This window comes from Akanthomyces muscarius, chromosome 3 (genome assembly GCF_028009165.1).
Source record: "Akanthomyces muscarius strain Ve6 chromosome 3, whole genome shotgun sequence".
Lineage (NCBI taxonomy): Eukaryota > Fungi > Ascomycota > Sordariomycetes > Hypocreales > Cordycipitaceae > Akanthomyces > Akanthomyces muscarius.
In genome coordinates this window covers 1549214-1567758 of record NC_079243.1, presented here as the reverse complement: position 1 = coordinate 1567758, position 18545 = coordinate 1549214, and the positions used below count along the sequence as shown (strand labels likewise).

The 18545-nt window shown below is 54.1% G+C and overlaps 6 protein-coding genes across 6 annotated transcripts; 5 read left to right on the top strand and 1 right to left on the bottom strand.

Moving 5' to 3' along the window:
- Positions 1 to 2229: 2229 nt before the first annotated feature.
- Positions 2230 to 3911, top strand: LMH87_001824 (uncharacterized protein; the record flags this gene model as incomplete). Its single annotated transcript, XM_056193166.1, has 3 exons — positions 2230 to 3141; positions 3207 to 3382; positions 3452 to 3911. 3 exons carry the CDS (start codon positions 2230 to 2232, stop codon positions 3909 to 3911), a joined length of 1548 nt encoding a protein of 515 aa, XP_056050231.1.
- A 354-nt stretch (positions 3912 to 4265) lies between these two features.
- Positions 4266 to 5826, top strand: LMH87_001823 (uncharacterized protein; the record flags this gene model as incomplete). Its single annotated transcript, XM_056193165.1, has 3 exons — positions 4266 to 4871; positions 4921 to 5079; positions 5134 to 5826. The coding sequence occupies 3 exons, from the start codon at positions 4266 to 4268 to the stop codon at positions 5824 to 5826; spliced, it is 1458 nt and encodes a 485-aa protein (XP_056050230.1).
- A 2299-nt stretch (positions 5827 to 8125) lies between these two features.
- On the top strand, positions 8126 to 10733 carry LMH87_001822 (uncharacterized protein; the record flags this gene model as incomplete). The annotated part of the gene is made up of 2 exons (XM_056193163.1): positions 8126 to 8212; positions 8286 to 10733. 2 exons carry the CDS (start codon positions 8126 to 8128, stop codon positions 10731 to 10733), a joined length of 2535 nt encoding a protein of 844 aa, XP_056050229.1.
- Positions 10734 to 11091: 358 nt separating this feature from the next.
- LMH87_001821 (uncharacterized protein) lies at positions 11092 to 12183 on the bottom strand (the record flags this gene model as incomplete). The annotated part of the gene is made up of 2 exons (XM_056193162.1): positions 11092 to 11697; positions 11758 to 12183. The coding sequence occupies 2 exons, from the start codon at positions 12181 to 12183 to the stop codon at positions 11092 to 11094; spliced, it is 1032 nt and encodes a 343-aa protein (XP_056050228.1).
- Positions 12184 to 12716: 533 nt separating this feature from the next.
- On the top strand, positions 12717 to 14402 carry LMH87_001820 (uncharacterized protein; the record flags this gene model as incomplete). Its single annotated transcript, XM_056193161.1, has 3 exons — positions 12717 to 13271; positions 13324 to 13952; positions 14006 to 14402. The coding sequence occupies 3 exons, from the start codon at positions 12717 to 12719 to the stop codon at positions 14400 to 14402; spliced, it is 1581 nt and encodes a 526-aa protein (XP_056050227.1).
- A 3299-nt stretch (positions 14403 to 17701) lies between these two features.
- On the top strand, positions 17702 to 18496 carry LMH87_001819 (uncharacterized protein; the record flags this gene model as incomplete). The annotated part of the gene is made up of 1 exon (XM_056193160.1): positions 17702 to 18496. The coding sequence occupies one exon, from the start codon at positions 17702 to 17704 to the stop codon at positions 18494 to 18496; it is 795 nt and encodes a 264-aa protein (XP_056050226.1).
- Positions 18497 to 18545: the final 49 nt, after the last annotated feature.

The following is an 18545-nucleotide window of genomic DNA, read 5'->3' as shown; positions in this document are numbered from 1 at the left end:
GCAGCTTACAAGAGTATTTATATTCTGACCTACATACCTAGCAAGACGTGAAATCATCAAACAAGTACATGGGATCGTGTAAGCATGACCAAGTTGCTGGTAACTCCATGTCATGCCATGGTCTGACTCGGGAGGCTGTACAGTCAATGCTACCAATATCGGATTCCAGACCAGACTAGGCTCTTTTGCCTCGACAGTACAAAACTCCGGCATCACCGTCGCTAGAGCTGCGCCTGGCACCCGCGGGCTGGCCAAATTAGGCTAGTCCCTGGCAAAGTGTGAGGGCTAATAGATACATGTAGCGGTCCTTGTGCTTTCCTCGTGCATATTGACCGTTCAGTGCGCGAACCGAGGTGACCGCGATAATAACCCATATTCAGAGAACTAGGCCCCGACGCATTGATTGGAATGGTCTGCCTGCCAAGCATATTCAACTCTACACAATACACGATTGAGTAGGTTTCACATTATACTAATCAACTTAGCGAGTCACGTTGATATGTGCCGTACGAGGGCTTGTGGTAAGAACTTAGCTAGATGCTATATTAGCATAGATAACAAGGTACTACCAGATGTCAAGGCAGGCATTTTAAAATTAAATGAATCAGATCAGAGGCTTGGTTTGATGCGCCAAGGTGTCGCCACTACAGGCAGAGCTTATTATAGTATAATAGCTTTGCGGCAGGGATAATGTACTGTGTAAGTTGGCTTCATGTCTGATTCCAACGTTTGACGCCCTTGTAATCGGGTTAGTTCGCTCGAGCCAATCAATTGAACGTCCGCTCGGAATGGTTTGCATTGCCTTGGCACTGGGGCGAGGTGGCGTGGACTCCAACCTAGCGTCACGGACTTGCTAGATACAGCAGACGTTAGGGATGTTTGGCCTTGGCTACTATTGTTGGATCTTTTTGGTCTCTGTGGCTGAGTGGTTACCTAACGCTGCCAGTCGTCACACCTGGGCACGGAATTTGAACCAAGCGATCGACATTGAAAATAGTTACTAGATTTCGAGACGCAATTATCGCCAACTGCGCAAAGCGGTGGACCAAGTATACCACGCCGCGATTTTCCTGCACTACGGCCACTTCCATCACTCTTCAACAATTGCCAACCTCAACAGCTGCTGACTTTCGCTTTGCTGTATTAAGGTTCTATTGTGCAACCAAATCTGCTTTGTGGATATGAAAACGAGTACTTCAAGCAGCTTGTATGGTAAACCGAAAAGAGATCGCCAACCTCTCTCTCTTTTTTCTTTGGCAAAACGTAGCGGCGCAGGTGCGATGAGCGACAGGCTCAACTTTCCAGACCTGACTGCTGAGCTACAGCTTTTGATCTGCGCGGAGAGAAGTTGAGATGCTAGCAAGTTTGCAATCCTTTTGAACAGATTAGAGTTGTAGACGGCTCTGATATTTCCTGTGCGATAACTATTGACTCACGCCGTAATTCTCACGACAAAGAAACAAGAAAAAGAGCTGTCCAAAAAGAAAAGGCGCAGACCGGGCTTATCTTAGCTCATTATTTATCAAGGGTTTAAACGCATCTACAATGCACTCAAGATTTCCCTTTGTGCAAGATGCTCTATTTTTAATTGGCCCTAGGCAAGCGAACTAACAAATTGTGGCTTAAAAAGAAACTCCGCGAAGGTAAGCCGACTAACAGATGCGGCTTGACAACAGAAACCCCGGGCAGCCAGCTCTCACATCATCCCGCACTCGGGAACTGACAAAAAAAGCCCATTTCTGAGTCACACCGATAGCCGCTTAACCGTATAACACCAGTCAGTTACTCACGCTGCATTGTGACAGCGCTTCCTCTCCGAAAACGTGCCGAGTGCTGCTGTTGTGGTTGACCATGTGCTGCAAGTATGCAACGCAGGTGGCAAAAAACACTAGAGTATCATTGAAAATAATGCTGTGAAATGGCGTAGCTCTCACAGCAGTGGCTTCAAATGGCGATGCAGCATTGGGTTGGCAGGTTTCTTCCACATTGTATCCTGGGGTACAGCCCTGTTACGGTGCTCCGCCAATGGTGCAGCAGCAATGTACATACACCTGCCTAATTTAGATGGAGATCCCGTAGCGCGTGGTCCAGACTCGGAGCGATAACACTCGGCTAGCCTGATGGATATACAAATGCATATGTATATAATCACCGAGTCGTTCCCCGTGCTCGTCATGCTGGAAATATCTCCAGGCGACAACACCAAGCGTCAATCGTGCACGCAGTGCTATGCGTTTGTCTACATTGACTGCCGCCCTTGGCTTCGCGGGGGTGGGCGAGGCCCTTCGAGGCCCAATGCCGATCAAGTCCGTGAAGGCCATAACGAAGGTGCTCGGCGCCGGGGAGGAAAGAAAGCAAAGCATTGTGCACGCGAAGATGGCCTACTTTGACCAGCTCATTGACCACAATCGTCCGGAGCTGGGCACGTTCAAGCAGCGATACTATTACAGCACCGACTACTGGCAAGGGCCAGGCTCGCCCATCTCGATGGAGGCGCCCTCGGAGAACCCTTTAGAGCTCGAGGACGTCTTCCTAACAAACATAACCATGGTGGGCCTCATCGCGCAGAGCTTGGGCGGCGCGGCTGTCATCCTGGAGCACCGCTTCTACGGCGACAGCCACCCGCCCCAGGAGGGTACCCAGAACACGGAGTACCTGCAGCCGCTCACGTTGGAAAACTCTATTGACGACCTCGTGTACTTTGCCAGGAATGCCGAGCTCCCCTTTGACCCCGAGGGAGCGTCCCACCCAGATAAGGCGCCGTGGACGCTCTGCGGCTGCTCGTACGCGGGTGCGCTGTCGGCGTGGACCGAGAAGATCGCGCCTGGTACCTTTTGGGCGTACGAAGCTGGCAGTGCCGTCGTCGAGGCCCGGAGTAGTCTCTGGCAGTACTTTGAGGTTATCGAGGAGGCTATGCCGCGAAACTGCTCTGCCGATTGGAAAAGAGTCATGGCTAACATTGACCATGTCCTGATGCACGGTTCGGCCAGCGACAAGGACCAGCTGAAGCAAAAGATGGGAGTCGCAAACTACACTGACAAGACCACCGCAGAGTTTGCAACGCAGTGGTTAGGCAGTTGGCAGGACCAGCAATATGGAATGGGCTATTCTGAGTTTTTCCAGATGTGCGATTACATTGAGGTATGTCGCGGTGAAACGGCAGTCCTGCTAATTTCCCGACTCTGTACTAATTGCTTTTTATATAGAACCAATTGCCCGAGAAGTACGAGGCTGCGCCTGGCCCCGACGGTCTTGGACTGGAAAAGGCCCTCGAAGGTTATTTCCGCGGCTTACAGGAACTGGGCGAAGTGGTCAAGTATGGCGCTCCGGTGCTCGAAATCGAGTTTCCTTACCCCTGGAATTGGCAGCTTTGTAACGAACCGTAAGAAGAGAGCGTAATAGCACGCACCCATCCAAGGGCGCTTAGCCGCTAACATCACGACGTAAACAGGCTCGAGTGGTGGCCAACTGAGCGGCCCGACAGGCCTCTGCACATCACCACCGGCTATGACACCGAGCAATCCCTGCGGCAGGCGGTCTGCATCGATGCCTTCCCCGACGTCGGAAAGTACAAGGTCGGCGTCCAGACGGGCCGCAATGAACATGCCGTCAACCGCCTGACGAGCGGGTGGAGGAACCACAACGCCACGCGTCTCGTCTGGGTCAACGCCAACCTCGACCCGTGGCTGTATGCGACGGTCTCGTCGCCCGACAGGCCGGGCGGTCCGCTGCAGAGCACCGAGGACGCTCCTCTGTATATGCTTCGCGGCGGTTCGCACTGCAACGATTATCCCACTCAGAATGCTGCTGCAAATGAGGATGCTCGCATCATGTTTGATGGTGTGGCGACGAATATGAAGAAATGGGCGACGGAATTTTACAGGCTGCATAACGTCACACGCAAATTTTAGATGAGAGAGACTCCGGCGGGCCCAATGTTTGTGTTGGCTTGAAGAATTATATATCTTGGTATAAATATTATGTCCATTATTACAAAGAGGTTAATATGGTACATGCGTGTAACGAACCTTAAAGGATGCAAGTCTGTCATATTGAGTCAGAGTGCGACCTATTTATTTCTCAGGAGCTAGATAAAAACGAAAAACTGTCTCAGACCAGCTATGGCCATCAAATTTGACCCGATGCTTGCATGTACGGGCGTGCCGGCTTAAAGTTAAGGCGCAGCCTTATACCCCGCCAAGCAGCCCGTCCCGTGGTCGTCTTTGACCATCAAGCATCAAACCGAAGGCCAGTGATCGAAGACAATGTCAGTAAGAATATCGAAAACGACAAAGGGGTTTTTACTCGATCAGGCGAAGCAGGATCCCGGGCTGCCTCGACCGCAGCCAACGACGTCGTTTTGGCAGCTCCCGCCACACCCAACGCTCGCAAACAAGCAATCTAGCAAACTCCCTGACACGACCGATGTTGCGATTATCGGATCAGGCATTACGGGATGTAGCGTGGCCAAGCATATTCTGGACATTTCTGCCCAAATTGCTAGCGGCGACGCCATGACCGTGACGGTGTTTGAGGCGCGGACGCTGGTGAGCGGCGCCACGGGCCGGAATGGAGGACTGCTGAGCTCGTTTGTACCCGAAGAGTTTGGCGATCTGCTCGAGCACTACGGCGCTGAAGAGGCCGTGAAGCTGGCACGATTTGCCAACCGAAGCATTGAAAAGCTGCATGAGCTGGCAGGTTCGTCGCGGGAGCTCAAGGAGCTGAGCCAGGCGCGCCGTTTGCGCGATGTTGTTTGCTTCAGCAACTCCGATGACTTCGCTGAAGGGGAAAAGTCGTGGAGATTGTACGAAGAGCATGTGCCAGAGGACAAAGGGAAGACGGAATTCCTCTCTCCAGAAGAGGCAGCGCAGGTAGGGCGAGCTGCTTGACTTGGAGGCACAAAAGCTGACGTGATGTTAGAGATACAACGTCCGCGCAACGGCAGGGGCCATAACATTTCCAAACGGCGCTTGCTGGCCCTATAGGCTGATGACAGATACTTGGTCGCAGCTGTGCGAGCAGTACGAAATCAGATTCTCTATCGAAACCAAGACACCGGTTGAGAGCATCACCCAAGATGTGAGCGACACCGCGTACCCATACACACTGCACACGCCAAGAGGCAAAGTAAAGGCTGCCAAGGTTATTCATGCGACGAATGGATTTACTGGCCACTTGCTGCCTTCCCTCCGCGGCATCATTTATCCGCTTCGTGGCACCATGTCGGTACAAAAATCGACACCTGAATTCGGCCAGCAGGGCAGCAGCACAACGTGGAGCATGGTAAACAAGAAAATCTACGACCCGGAAGCAGACACACTGGAAGCAGGCACATACTATGGACACCAGAATACCATTACGGGCGATCTTTTCTTTGGCGGGGAAAAGACCAAGCTGAGCGAACTTTTCGTCACCGACGACACGCAGGTAAATGCGCACTGCCAAGACAACCTCGCCACACTGCTGCCACGCTACTTTATCAACGGCTGGAAAGACGAGGAGAACAAAGGAGGAGCACCGGGGCCTGAGATTCGCGCCATGTGGACAGGAATCATGGGCTTCACCGGGGACCGTCTGCCGCTGGTCGGACCGCTGCCGGCGAGCGCGACGCAGCGTGGACACGACGGCGGCGAGTGGATCGCGGCAGGCTTCAACGGCTACGGCATGTCGTTGTGCTGGGCGTGCGGCGAGGCGGTGGCCAAGATGGTTCTGGGGCTGGCCGTGTCTGATTTCCTACCGGCGGCGCTGCGGGTGACGAGGGAGCGGCTTGAGCAGCCGGCGCGTAGGGGTGCTCTGGACGCTGTCGTCGATATGGCGGATGCATAATAAAGGGCAAATGAAAACGAAATGATGGCCAGATATTTTCGCAATAAATTCCCAGTTGGACGGTTTCGATGAAAAGGACGCGCATGCACGTTAATATCAGGGGGGTTTGCTGCTATCGGCTCTCATTCCATATCTGGGCAAGGCAGGGGATAGTTACGCATCTTGGGATTCTCTTTTGTGGGAACCTGCGCTGTGCGAACCACTCGGCCACTTTACGAGCGCTGCATCAAGCAGTTTATGGAATAGTCGATGGAAGAAGGCGTCCGAGGAGAAAGCAGGGCAGGGGACGTCTTGGCGTTCCCGCCCTAGCCATCTAGATGAATGGATGCTAAATAAGCATCCACAGGGCACATCGTCGCAGAATACGAACATCTGTCCGCAAAAAATAAACTCAATGACTGTCTGGGCATTATGAAAGACCGCGTGCGAAGGTTTTGATTAGTGGCATCCGTGGAGAATGTCCTTACGCACCGGCCAAACATGGCCCGACTATGAGGCAATTGGTGATGGGCAAGGGCATTTGAATTCGGCTGTCGCTGAGGTAGGAAAAGGCCCGAGTGGGTGAGAGAGTGGGATGAGGTGGTTAATGCGCTGTAAGAGATGGAATCATAGCGAACGCGCCCTATAAAGTGCCTCTGTGAAAGAGGCTACAGGGGCTTATCGGACGTTTACAGGGAACATGACTACCTGGGTATGAAAAAATGGCGCCGGCTTATAGGTAGGGCTTACAGGGCTGTCATAGAAGAAATGGGGGCATGTCTATGCTGGAATAACTTACCAGCAGCCTCCCTGCCGCTGGCAGCACAATGCAGGCTGCCACACAAAAACGCACATGTACAATTTCCACGATGCAGCGCACCTTACCCATCACAACGACGAGGCTCTTGGAAAGGGGCGACTCGCCATCAAGCCCCAACAGCCACTAATTAATACTGATTAATATTTTTCCGAATTCACGTCTCTCTACCTCCCCATCCCCCGCTGGCTTGCTCTCCAGAAACCATGGCGGCCCGACAGACAATCACTGCTGATCTTGCCTTGGTTGACCTCTGACCGTTCCTCGCCTCCGTCCGATCCGATGACAAGCGAACAGACCTGCGAGATTATCCCAGACCCCATGTGCGAGTGCAGAAACCTCCTCACGCACCGAAAGCTTGACACCTTGACTCCTCTCTGCTCTCCACCATCTACACTAGTCCAGGGGGAAGTGCGCCCCGGTCCTGGCCAAGGCAGGGGAGATAGTTGCCAACAGGATGAGACTATGCTGTATTGGGCAGGCCCGTGGCGCATACCTACCCAGGCACTTCTGCTCACAGAGTTGAAATTCCTAGACGTTGCTGGCTGGGAAAGGGGGAGTGCTTTGGCGTCCAATGTGCCAAGCCTCTGCGAACGAGCACAAGCACACAACGTGCCCTACAAGGCTACCTAGAAGCTGAGCGGTTTGTCTGCGATCGGCACACTGACGACTTTGGTAGACAACCGACAACTAACTAGCGAATGAGTGAGACATGAAAAACGGCAATTGCCTCTTTTGGACCATGTCAGAATCTTGGCAGACGTCTGAGAAAAACTTCTACAACAGCCAGTCTCACAGTCCGTCCATTGTCTGCGAAGCGCCTAGGGGCCAAGTCAGGCACGACAATGGGAACCGCATAACCCGGCGCCGCTACTCATGCACCTGAGCCTCCAGCTATTCCTGTTCCTGAACGAGGCGCTCCTCAGCCTTCCCTTCGTTGGTCCCAGACTCCCAGCTAGCGCCGCGATACCCACACATCCTCTTTCTAGACCCGTCCACCGTCTCGCCATCCCACCACGCATGCGCACCTATTTCCAGGCACAGACTGACTAGGCACAGCCTGACTGGCTTTTGGCAGGCAACATCTCTCACACCCTCGCCAGGTAAATTGTGCTCTTTCGGTCGACCCGCCCCATCTAGGCATTCGGACAGGGTTGTTGCAAGCGTCTTGCGGACCACCATGGCCGCGCCGTCGCTCACCCACCTTTCTGCTGACGCCTTGTTAGTCCTGGGCGCTGGTGGCTAACAAGCTGAGATGGTGATATGGGACCGGCCACACAGTTGAAAAGGGTGGCTGCTCCGCTCCTCGTAGTCTGATGCCGTCTCCTTCTCCCCTCTCATCAACTCTCTCTTTCAACGTAGAGACTCACCAGGCTCGGTTACTAGGCCTGCTTGTAGACATTTTTGTCTGCGTCCTTTCTTTCAAACGAACCAACCGACCACACCACAGTCTTTTCTAAAAACCCCGGTTTCGACCTAATTACAATCTTTAAACACCACACAATGGTTTCCAAGCTTCTCACGGCTCTCGCCGTTGCTGGCGTGGCTTCGGCCGCTGGCACCAACGTTGCCAAGTTCAACGCTTACTGGGTAGGATACACTACATGACACCAACACGATTCACTCCGAAGTTTGCAATGGCTGACATGAATAAAACGCACAGGGTCAGTCTGGTCCTGCCGAGGAGAGTCTCAAGGCTCGCTGCGACGAGGGTGCCGACTACATCAGCCTGTCGTTCGTCACCTCGTCTCCCGAGAACAACCCTTCAGGTTATCCTGGCATCGGCTTTGCTGCTCACTGTTGGGGCACTTCCTTCGAGAAGGACGGCCAACCCACCAACCTGCTCAACCACTGCGGCACCATCATTGACGATCTTCAGTACTGTCGTAGCAAGGGCATCAAGATGCTCCTTTCCATCGGTGGTGTCTGGAACGAAAAGACCTCCGACTACCGCGTCAGCTCCGAGCAGAACGGCCGCGATTTTGCCGACTTCCTCTGGGGTGCCTTTGGTCCCTACGATGCTTCCTGGAAGGGCCCTCGTCCCTTTGACAAGAGCCCTACCGAGCACAGCCAGATCGACGGTTTCGACTTTGACCTCGAGCTTCCTCAGGTTGGCGGCAAGAACTTTGACAACAAGCCCTGGATCGCCATGGCCGACCAGTTCCGCACCCTCGACAAGAGCGTCATCATCACCGGTGCGCCCCAGTGCCCGACCTCGGACACGTACTTTGCCATGAAGGAGATGATCCAGAAGACCCAGTTCGACGCCCTCTTCATCCAGTTCTACAACAATGTCGGCTGCGATCTGGTCATCGGCAACGATCCCTTCAACAGCAAGGACGACTTCAACTACAACGAGTGGGAGGACATCATCGCCGCGAGCGACAAGAGCAAGAACGCCAAGCTCTTTGTCGGCATCCCAGCCGCTGCCTCTGGCGGCTCTCAGGACGGCTACGTGACCCCCGCCCAGCTCGAGCACATCATCTGCAAGATTGCCAAGCGTCCTTCTTTCGGTGGCATCTCCATCTGGGACATGTGGACCGGCCTGAACAACGTCATCGACGGCAAGTCGTTCAACGAGCACGTCAAGGAGATTCTCACCAAGTGCGGTGACCACACCACCACCACCACTACCACGACGACCACGACCTCTACGACCTCGAGCACTACGAGCACCACGACGACTACGACTACCAGCTCTTCCAGCAGCACCACCACCACATCGTCCAGCTCTAGCACTCCCACCTCGACCAGCACCTCGACCTCGTCGCCGACCTCGACCTCGTCTTCCACCACCTCGACCAGCACCGGCCTGCCCACCTCGACCTCTAGCAGCTCCTCTGTGAGCTCCAGCTCCAGCTCCAGCTCCAGCTCCAGCTCCAGCTCCAGCTCCACCGACAGCTCGTCCTCCAGCTCGACTGTCCCTACCGGCTCCAGCACCTCGTCCGTGAGCTCCAGCTCCTCTACTGTCCCTACTGGCAGCTCCAGCTCCAGCTCTTCCGTTGTCCCTACCGGCAGCTCCAGCAGCTCCAGCTCTTCTGTCCCTACTGGCAGCTCCAGCTCCAGCTCTTCCGTTGTCCCTACCGGCAGCTCCAGCAGCTCCAGCTCTTCTGCTGTCCCTACCGGCAGCTCCAGCAGCTCCAGCTCCTCGGTCCCTACAGGCAGCTCCAGCTCCAGCTCCTCTGCTGTCCCTACCGGCAGCTCCAGCAGCTCCAGCTCTTCTGTCCCTACCTCGACCGGCACCGGTGTTCCCACCTCGGTCTCCAGCTCCAGCGTTATCCTTACCACCGGCCCTGCCACCACCCTTCCTCCGGTTACCTCGGCCCCTTGGAGCAACACCACCACCACCTCCCAGGAGATGACCACCAGCACCGTCTTCACGACCACCACCCGCACCATCACCTCGTGCGCCCCCACCGTGACCAACTGCCCTGCCCGCGTTGTCACCGAGACGATCGCCCTGTACACGACCGTTTGCCCCGTCACCGAGACCCACCAGCCGCCCAAGCCGACTGCCACCCCCAGCCAGCCCACTGGCGAGGAGATGACCACCAGCACCGTCTACACCACCAAGACGTACACCATCAGCAAGTGCCCTCCCAGCGTCACCAACTGCCCCATCGGCCATGTGACGACTGAGACCATTTCGGTGTCGACGACTGTCTGCCCGGTCACCAAGACCAACGACGTTCCCCAGCCTACCCAACCCGCTGGCAAGCCTCCCGGTGGCCAGCAGCCTTCCGGCTCGCAGCCCTCCGGCAGCCAGCCCGGTGGCGGCAAGCCCTCCGAGACCATGACCACCAGCACCCTGCACAGCACCATGACCGTCGTCAAGACGCTGTCTGTCACTGGCCCCAAGACCACCCTCACCGTGATCCCGCAGCCCGCTACCAGCAGCGTCAAGTGCCCCGGCGGTCCCAACTGCCCTGCTCCCACCGGTGAGCACAACAAGTGCCCTGGCGGCGCCAACTGCCCTGCGCCCAGCGTCAGCGGCACCGGTGCCCCCTCGGCTCCTGTTGTCAAGCCCACCACTCCCGTCGTCACGGCTGGTGCTTCCTCTGTCGCCGCTGGTCTGGTTGCTCTCGTGGCTGCCCAGATCTTCCTTCTGTAAAAGAGGGATAAAAAATTGGATTGAAAATATGGGAATTCATCGTTACTTATTTGTGTGTTTGATCTTATGATAGAAAGCATCTTTTTTTATATTCTGGATTTATTCACGTGGGGTCACCCCCCTTTTTTCTTCTTCTTTGATCAGTTTACTGCGCCTCCATGCTGTTGTCTACCTCTTGCTTGTAATTAATGCTCGTCTTCGGTAGGAGACAAGTTTATGAGTAGCTATAGTTTGGCTCTAGTATACTGAATTTATTTCTCCTCAAAATTGACTATATGTCTGTGATGATATATTCATGAAATCGTGCGTGCGAAACTAGGCACATGCGTCTAAATACAATATCAGATTGGCTTCGGTGTTACTTTTGAGTGTTGAAGGATTGATAGTCAAGTTTATAGTTGACATCCTCCAGCACCTCCTGCAGTAACTCAAACACAGGGTCGCTGTGTTGGCCCCATTGTAGCCGCTTGACCAGAGCATCGCGTTCCCGCCGGAGTATGTCCTCCGGCACGCGCATCAAGTCGCACTGGTCTCGCAGTAGCCGGTAGGCAACACTATTCGGCGTCTCTGCCTGCACGATCGCGTTGTGCAAGAAGTCCAGGTGGTACTCCCACGGCAGGCTGCGGATGGCGCTGTCCTGCATCTCGAGGTTGATGCCCCCGCGGACGAGCCACAGCAACCGCTTCTGGCGCTCTTCGTCCCATGGTCCGGTCACCAGGGACAGTGGTAGATGGACGTTGGGATGTACGTTGCGCGCTACGGTACGGTGAATAGTGCCCGGGGAGCGGATGAATTGCTGATATTCCTTGTCAAAGAAGAGTGTAGCGTCAAAGACTCCGTATCCACCGGTGGCGGTGCCAACAGGTGGCTCGTACCAACGGTACCGGGCATATGTATCGGCCCAAGCCTGTTGGGCGCGGAGAATAAAATTAATATCTACCCAGGGCAGCTCGAGAAGGGAACTCTGCAAGAATGCTAGTCAGTGACTGAATAGCGAGTAAACGCAACAAGGGCGGCGCCTTACTTGAAGCTCTGGGTCGCCATCGCAAGGAAAATATTTCGCTTCTTGCGGACTTCGGGACCCCTTTGCCACGTCCTTTGGTTTCGGGCCCTCCGTTACCTCTCGAAATGGGATACCGAACCATTGATCCCAGGTGTCATGGAAGCCCCAGATAAAGAAGCGCAGGAGCGTCGCTCGAGACGACAGCTTGGCGCCAATGACGGGACTGCAACGCGGGAGCGCAACGCTTCCGCTGTACAAGAGAATGCTCTCAAGAATCTCTGCGGGCAATCTGTCGAGGCTGCTGCGTGGCTGCAGCTGCCGGGTGTGCTTGACGTCTTTGATGGAGCGCAGCATCTTGGACGGCCGCGGCGTCGATGGATTGGTGCCGGGGTTGGTGGTTGCGGATGCCTTGCGCTTGCCCCTAACTCGGACGGGCGTGAGCTTCATAGCTCGGGGGTCCGGGAACGAGGCACGCGCAGACGAATGGAGCGAGAGACGGTGAGATATAGTGGCGATGCATTTGCGAAAATATGAAGTCGAGGCTGATGTAGATGATGTCGGCGCTAGTTAATTGGAGATTATGTGAAGAGGTAGCATTATCATCGGAATGAATTTTCGAGCCAAAGAAATTCTCATTAAAATCCAAAATGAAGAAATATGCCGTAGATATTGTATGAATTGTAAAATTATATCATAGAATATGCACACAGAAGAAAGGCTGCAGCAACAGATCTGGAGAAACTACAGTGGCGGACTGGATATCAGAGTGGCCCGTGCACGAGCCATAAACTTTTTGGTGGCGGCCAGAAAAAAGTCCAAGGAGCGTCAAGGCCGACGCCATCTCGAGACAGCCCCCATCGTCTGTCAATCAGGCACGTCATCTTTGCAATCTCCTTTAGACACGTATTGGTGGTCTCTATGAGGACGCACACGCTACATCGCGCAGCTGCTGCACCATTGTAGCGCACTTTCAGATCGCGATGCGCTCCCCTGTCCCTTCCCGCAGCCTCCTGCGCTTCCTGCGCACGCAGTCGGAGACGGCCTTTTTTACGCCGAGCCATGTCCGCGGCACGAGAGCGAGCGGCGCACGCGTCTGCAACCGCGTGCGATTATACAATACCGAGACACAGAGATGCAGAGCAGCGTCGGAGGCGGCATCGTCGCAGCCATCGGCCCTCGAGGCGTCTCTGCGGCCGTTTCAGAGCCCGCGCCCGCAGCAGCAGCAGCGTCGAGACGTGAGCTCTACGACGAAAGCTAGCGGATGGAACAAGGCCACCAAGAGCGGCGGCAGCGACCCGACCAACTCGTGGCAGGAGAGGCTCTGGGGCATGGCGGCGCGACGAGGCTTCAAGCCGCTCAAGCCCGATGACCTGCCCGGCGGCGACGAGTTTGAGCACGGCTCCATGTTCAACAGCCGCAGGGTCATGACGGCCAAGGCGGCGGCGGAACCGCGACTGCGCTGCACCGAGGTGGACGAGCATGGGCAGGTGATTCTTGTGGATGGCGAGTTCAAGAAGTCGGAGCTCATTGCAAAGGTATGTCGGGGCCTGCCGAGATCGGTACGACTTGCAAGCTAACCAAAACCAGTACGGCCTACTACCCCGAGATTTGCGAAAGATTGACTCGTCAAACCTGCCTCACATCCTCGTCCGTCCCGAAGCGATTCTGCTCAACCTGTTGCATCTCAAGGTCCTCATCAAGAGCGATCGCGTGCTGCTGTTTGATATCTACGGCTCCAAGACGTCGTACCCGCAGTCGGCGTTCATGTACGACCTGCAGGGCAAGCTGCAGCAGCGGAACCCGCCAGGTTCGCCTGGCCTACCGTACGAGTTTCGCGCGCTCGAAGCGGTCCTGACATCCGTCACTTCCGAGATGGAGGCCGACTTTGAGGCGGTGCGCGAACCCGTCATGCATATCCTCAGCGAGCTCGAGGACGACATTGATCGGCAGAAGCTTCGTGTGCTGCTGATTTTGTCAAAGCGCATCAGCACATTTGAGCAAAAGTCGAAGCTGGTGAGGGATGCCATTGAGGATCTGCTCGAGGCAGAGGATGACTTGGGCGACATGTACTTGACGGAGAAGAAGCACGAGTCGACGAGGGCGGCCGATGATCATACAGAAGTGGAGATGCTTCTGGAATCCTATCACAAAATTGCAGACGAAATCGTGCAAGAGGCGGGCAACCTCGTCTCTGGCATCAGAAACACGGAAGAAATGTATGTTGTTTGCTAAAACCTTGCGTTGAGACCGGCATACTGACCAAAACTAGCGTTCGCGCGATTCTCGATGCCAACCGCAACTCGCTCATGCTTCTCGACCTCAAGTTCAGCGTCGGCACGCTCGGCCTCGCCATGGGCACCTTTCTCGCGGGCCTCTACGGCATGAATCTCGAAAACTTTATCGAGGACACGACCTGGGGCTTTGGCGCCGTCACAATCACGTCGACCGTCTTCTCTCTCATTGTCTGCTGGTACGGGCTCGTCAAGCTGCGCCGCGTGGCGCGCCTCAAGATGGTCAGCAACGAGCGCCTGCCGGGCCTCCCGCGCGGCTACCCGCACTACCAGGACGAGGGCGCGATGGGCTTGCTCGATTCGAGAAACCGCGAGATGCTGCGCAGACTGCACTCGCAAAAGGCGGCGCCCAAGAAGACGTCGTGGTTTTGGTGATCTCATCACACACACAGCTCATTGTACCATATACATAATATTGCACCATTTTGGGAAGGGAAACATCTTTGTACAGCATGTATAGATGGCGTTTTGGAAGAAGGGAAACAAGCCATGTTTTATTATTAATCTGGGGAGGGACGGGGATTTTTATTTATTTATTTATTTATAGATACACTCAGCTCCGAGATGTTGTTGATCTATGCTGTGTAACGGTAAAGCTGTATAATACTTGGGGGGTTGGGGAGAAATGACGAATCCTCTGCTCATTATGCATTCTTGGTCTAATGTAATTCTTCACTACTCGATATCTGTTCACCGCCTTGCATATGGAGAAAAAAAGAAAAGAAAAGAAAAGAAAAAACAGGAAAAAAACAATAAACACGTGTTTTGAATCCCGCCCGTTGAAAGGACCGTTGGACCGTTGCCGATCTCTCCCAAGCCCGCCGGGCCTCGCCCCCCTTGGCCCAAATTTTACGTGTATCATGAGACGAGGCGTTTGCGAATCGTGACGTCAGGATATTGAGGAAAGTGCAGGAAATTTTTATATTAAAAAACAACAAATCCGCTTTCTGAAAATTTTCTCGTACCTTTTTCACTTTTGCATCTTCAATCACGCAACAGACTTTTTTTCCCCAACACCACACCTTGAACAAATAAACCGCCATTATGGGTGCCGTCATCTCTTGTGTAAGTGTCCTATGAATCGAGATCTCTAGGTTTTTTGGCCCTGGATTCGGCGCGTCGCGCTATTCCGACCATGGTTTAGAGAGGACAAAGGAAAAAAAGAAACGGAACGATTTGGTAAAGACGACGCTAACCTTGTTTTCTGTCTTAGATCCAATCGTTGTTCAACGCCATTGCCGGCTGCATCATGGCCATTGTGCACGGCGTCATCTCCATCTGCAAGGCCATTCTCGACGCCATCCTCGCCTTCTTCGCCATCATCCTCCGCTGCATCACCTGCGGAAAGTGCGGCGGCCGGCGGAAAACAGGAGGCAGTCACGTATAAGTCCAACAGGCACGCACTTGACTCTTCCCCATCGACTTGTTGATTCTCCTCGTCGTCGCGCTTGATTTTCCCTTCCTGTCGCGCTCGACTTTTCTTTTCCGTCGCGCTCGACTCTAGCGTGCTTCCTCTTCACCCTTGTTGTCGGCTCTTGATTTTTTTCCTGGTCGGCTCTTTTAATTTCTTTTTCTCGCGCCGGCTTCTCTCGATATGATACCTCTCTATGCGTTCATGAGCTCTCTATGATACCTCGGCATGCAAGGCGGAAATGAAGTTTCTTTAATCTTGGCCACGTGAAAGCTGCCATGATTCTAGGTAGCAGGCTCTATTATAAATCATTGTTTATTTCATGTTAAATGCCTATTTTGATTCATTGTGCATGTCATCTCCTGTCACAACTACCCACGGATCTCATCATGCAGGTTGCTCTCGCAGGCTTAGCTCAAGGCAGAATACACATACCGGGAAGGGCGCTGCGCGTGGCTGAGCATGGAACCCTAATAGATGCGCATTACGTATGATGGGTGTGCGATCAGTTGTTCTTGTCAGCCTGATAAATATCTCAGTCGCTGTATCGCGTACGCAGTGGCAGTATTATATACGGCGTTACTTCACGAGTGCAAGTTTTGTATCTTTACACTTTTATTCATCCATGATGCATTTTTTTTCTTTCAAATCTTCTTTATCGACTATACTCTCTTTATAAAACCCACATTGCCTAGCTCTGCAATCAATTTTGTTTCGAGCCATAGTAAAGGCAGTCCCTACATTTGCGCCGTAAGCGAACCGCAGCTCACAATCATTGAATCGTTTTCTATACACAGAGTAGTGCCAGCACAAAAAGCGTATGGGCTTTTTGCAGCCAGACAGCCTCCACCAACTATTTATTTTTCAACCAGCAAGGCGACCTGATAAAGTGGTGCTGTTTTGAATGCCGGAAACATTGGGCTCGGCTCTGTGGCCTCTGGAAGCCAGCATATCTTTTTCAGAGGTATAAGAACTCGATTTTTATTTTGGACAGCTTGGGAAACGTTTGTACTTCATTTCTTTTTTAGCAATGTAATATAAGAATAGACCTGCTTTACGCATATATACTTTATCAACGCCACTGTGGAGGCATCTGTAAGAGCGGAATTGGATGCCGGTCTCCAGGAACGACTTCTTTCTTTGTGACAATTGCGATTTAAAATTAATAAAGACAATGAACATGGAGTACGTATCAGCAGTTGAAAAGCGACCGAGAAATCGACAAAAAGAAACTCTTCAAAGGGACAGCTTGGAGGAAAGCTGTGCAGACAAAGTGCAGGAGAAAGCGAGTCAACGTCGTCGCACCACAACAAGTGTTGACAGAGACAGCGAGAAAAACTGTAGTAGTAAGAAAAGAATCACTCTGAAATGGAACAACTACACAGAGAAGAAATTGGAGAAGCCTCCGTTGACAGAGGTGTCGATGCGTCAGCGAAGGTGCATGGACTGCAGCGGGAAGCCGCTGCAGAAAACTATTTAAGGCCGCTAACAACAGCTACAGTAATAATTATAATGGCAGGCGATAAGAAGCTAAAAGTCTGGACAGCGGGCCAAAGCCGTCTTCTTGGACAACTTCCGCCGACGTGTTGCGGCAATTCCCCTATTGCCTATCACTATGAGGAAGCATGCTCGATTCCTTTTTGGGCTTGTAAAAGGCCAACTTTTGGGAAAGCATGTGCAAGCATCCTCGAACTCCGGAACAATCCTAAAACAAAAGATGATATCATGTCGACCAAACTTTTCGCGCATCAGCAAGCCATCATAAGTGCTGCCATAGGGGCCCTATCGTCGTGCATCGAGGGCGATTACTCTTGCTGTCATCGCAGTACTAGCTGGGCGTTTACTAGTCCGTTTCGATAGCCACCTCGTTTATTTATTACAAGGACCCATGTTGGGTCGAAAATACCTCAGCCTACTCGGGCGGCGGCGATCGTACGAATTACCCCGGACCCAGTCCGCGCCAAAATAGGAAATACACAAGGAAGCCACCTTGAAAGAAAGTCCCCCCGCCGAACAAAACGTGATTAATCTCGCACGCTAAGTACATCCATGAGGCTCGCGTAGCGTAGCGTCCAGCCGAGCTGAAAGGCGGCAGCTGGAGCCTGCTTTAGGCTAACATGGCTGGTCAATGGCTATATAAGTCCAACAATCATGCCGCACATTGAATCAGTCCTTTCCAGCCCAGCATCCAATTTAATTCTCTTATTTTCCCGAGAATATTCGAGAATATTGAAAAGTACTCGTCTCTATTGAACAAAGCAACATGAGTGAAACGGCCACCATTTGCAGCAGCAGCAGCGGCGGCCGTCCGGGCCTCGACCTCGCCGACACGGTGCCCTTTACACGGCTGCCCAACATCCGCCTCACCGCCTCAGTCAGCACCACTGCACACGAATCCTTTCTCCTCAGGGACAGGTTCATCTACTCGACGTCCACGATGCCCGCCGCGGCCGTCTACCACGTCTCCACGCGCAACACCCGCAGCGGCAAGCCGTGGCAGCTCGCCATCAGCCACCTCCTGCCCAGCGAGGCGCGGCGCCTCTCCACCACCGCTCCCCCCAGCGCCGTCCCGTTCATCAAGTACGACGACGACCTCACGCTCTACACGGGCGAGAAGCTCGCCGTGCCCATCAGCATCGGGCAGAAGCCCCTGCTGTGCATCCGCGGCGGCGCGCTGCCCGGCGTGATTGTCGTGGAGAAGACGCTCGGCCGCAGCCGGACGTACAAGTTCTGGCACATGACGCCGATCCGCCGGCCGCTGACGCGGGCCGAGGAGGAGCGGATGCAGGCGCTGATGCGCAGGCGCGGGTACAGGACGAGCGACGACTGGAGGCGCGAGCTGCTGTACGCGGTGCAGGGCAGGGGCAGCAGGGAGGCGGGCGAGATGGATTGGACGGACGAGAGGGGCGTGGTGGTGGCGAGGGAGACGGAGGGCCGGCAGCTGGTCGTCGCTGGGGGGCAGGCGCTGGAGGCGAGCACGAGGGATCTCTTGGTGGCGTGCTGGGCGTCGAGGAACTTTGTGCAGTCGACGCCGGAGACCGAGGCAACGGCTGCGTAGGGTGTATGTGGTGCATGGCTGGAGATGGCAACCGGATATGATATTCTTG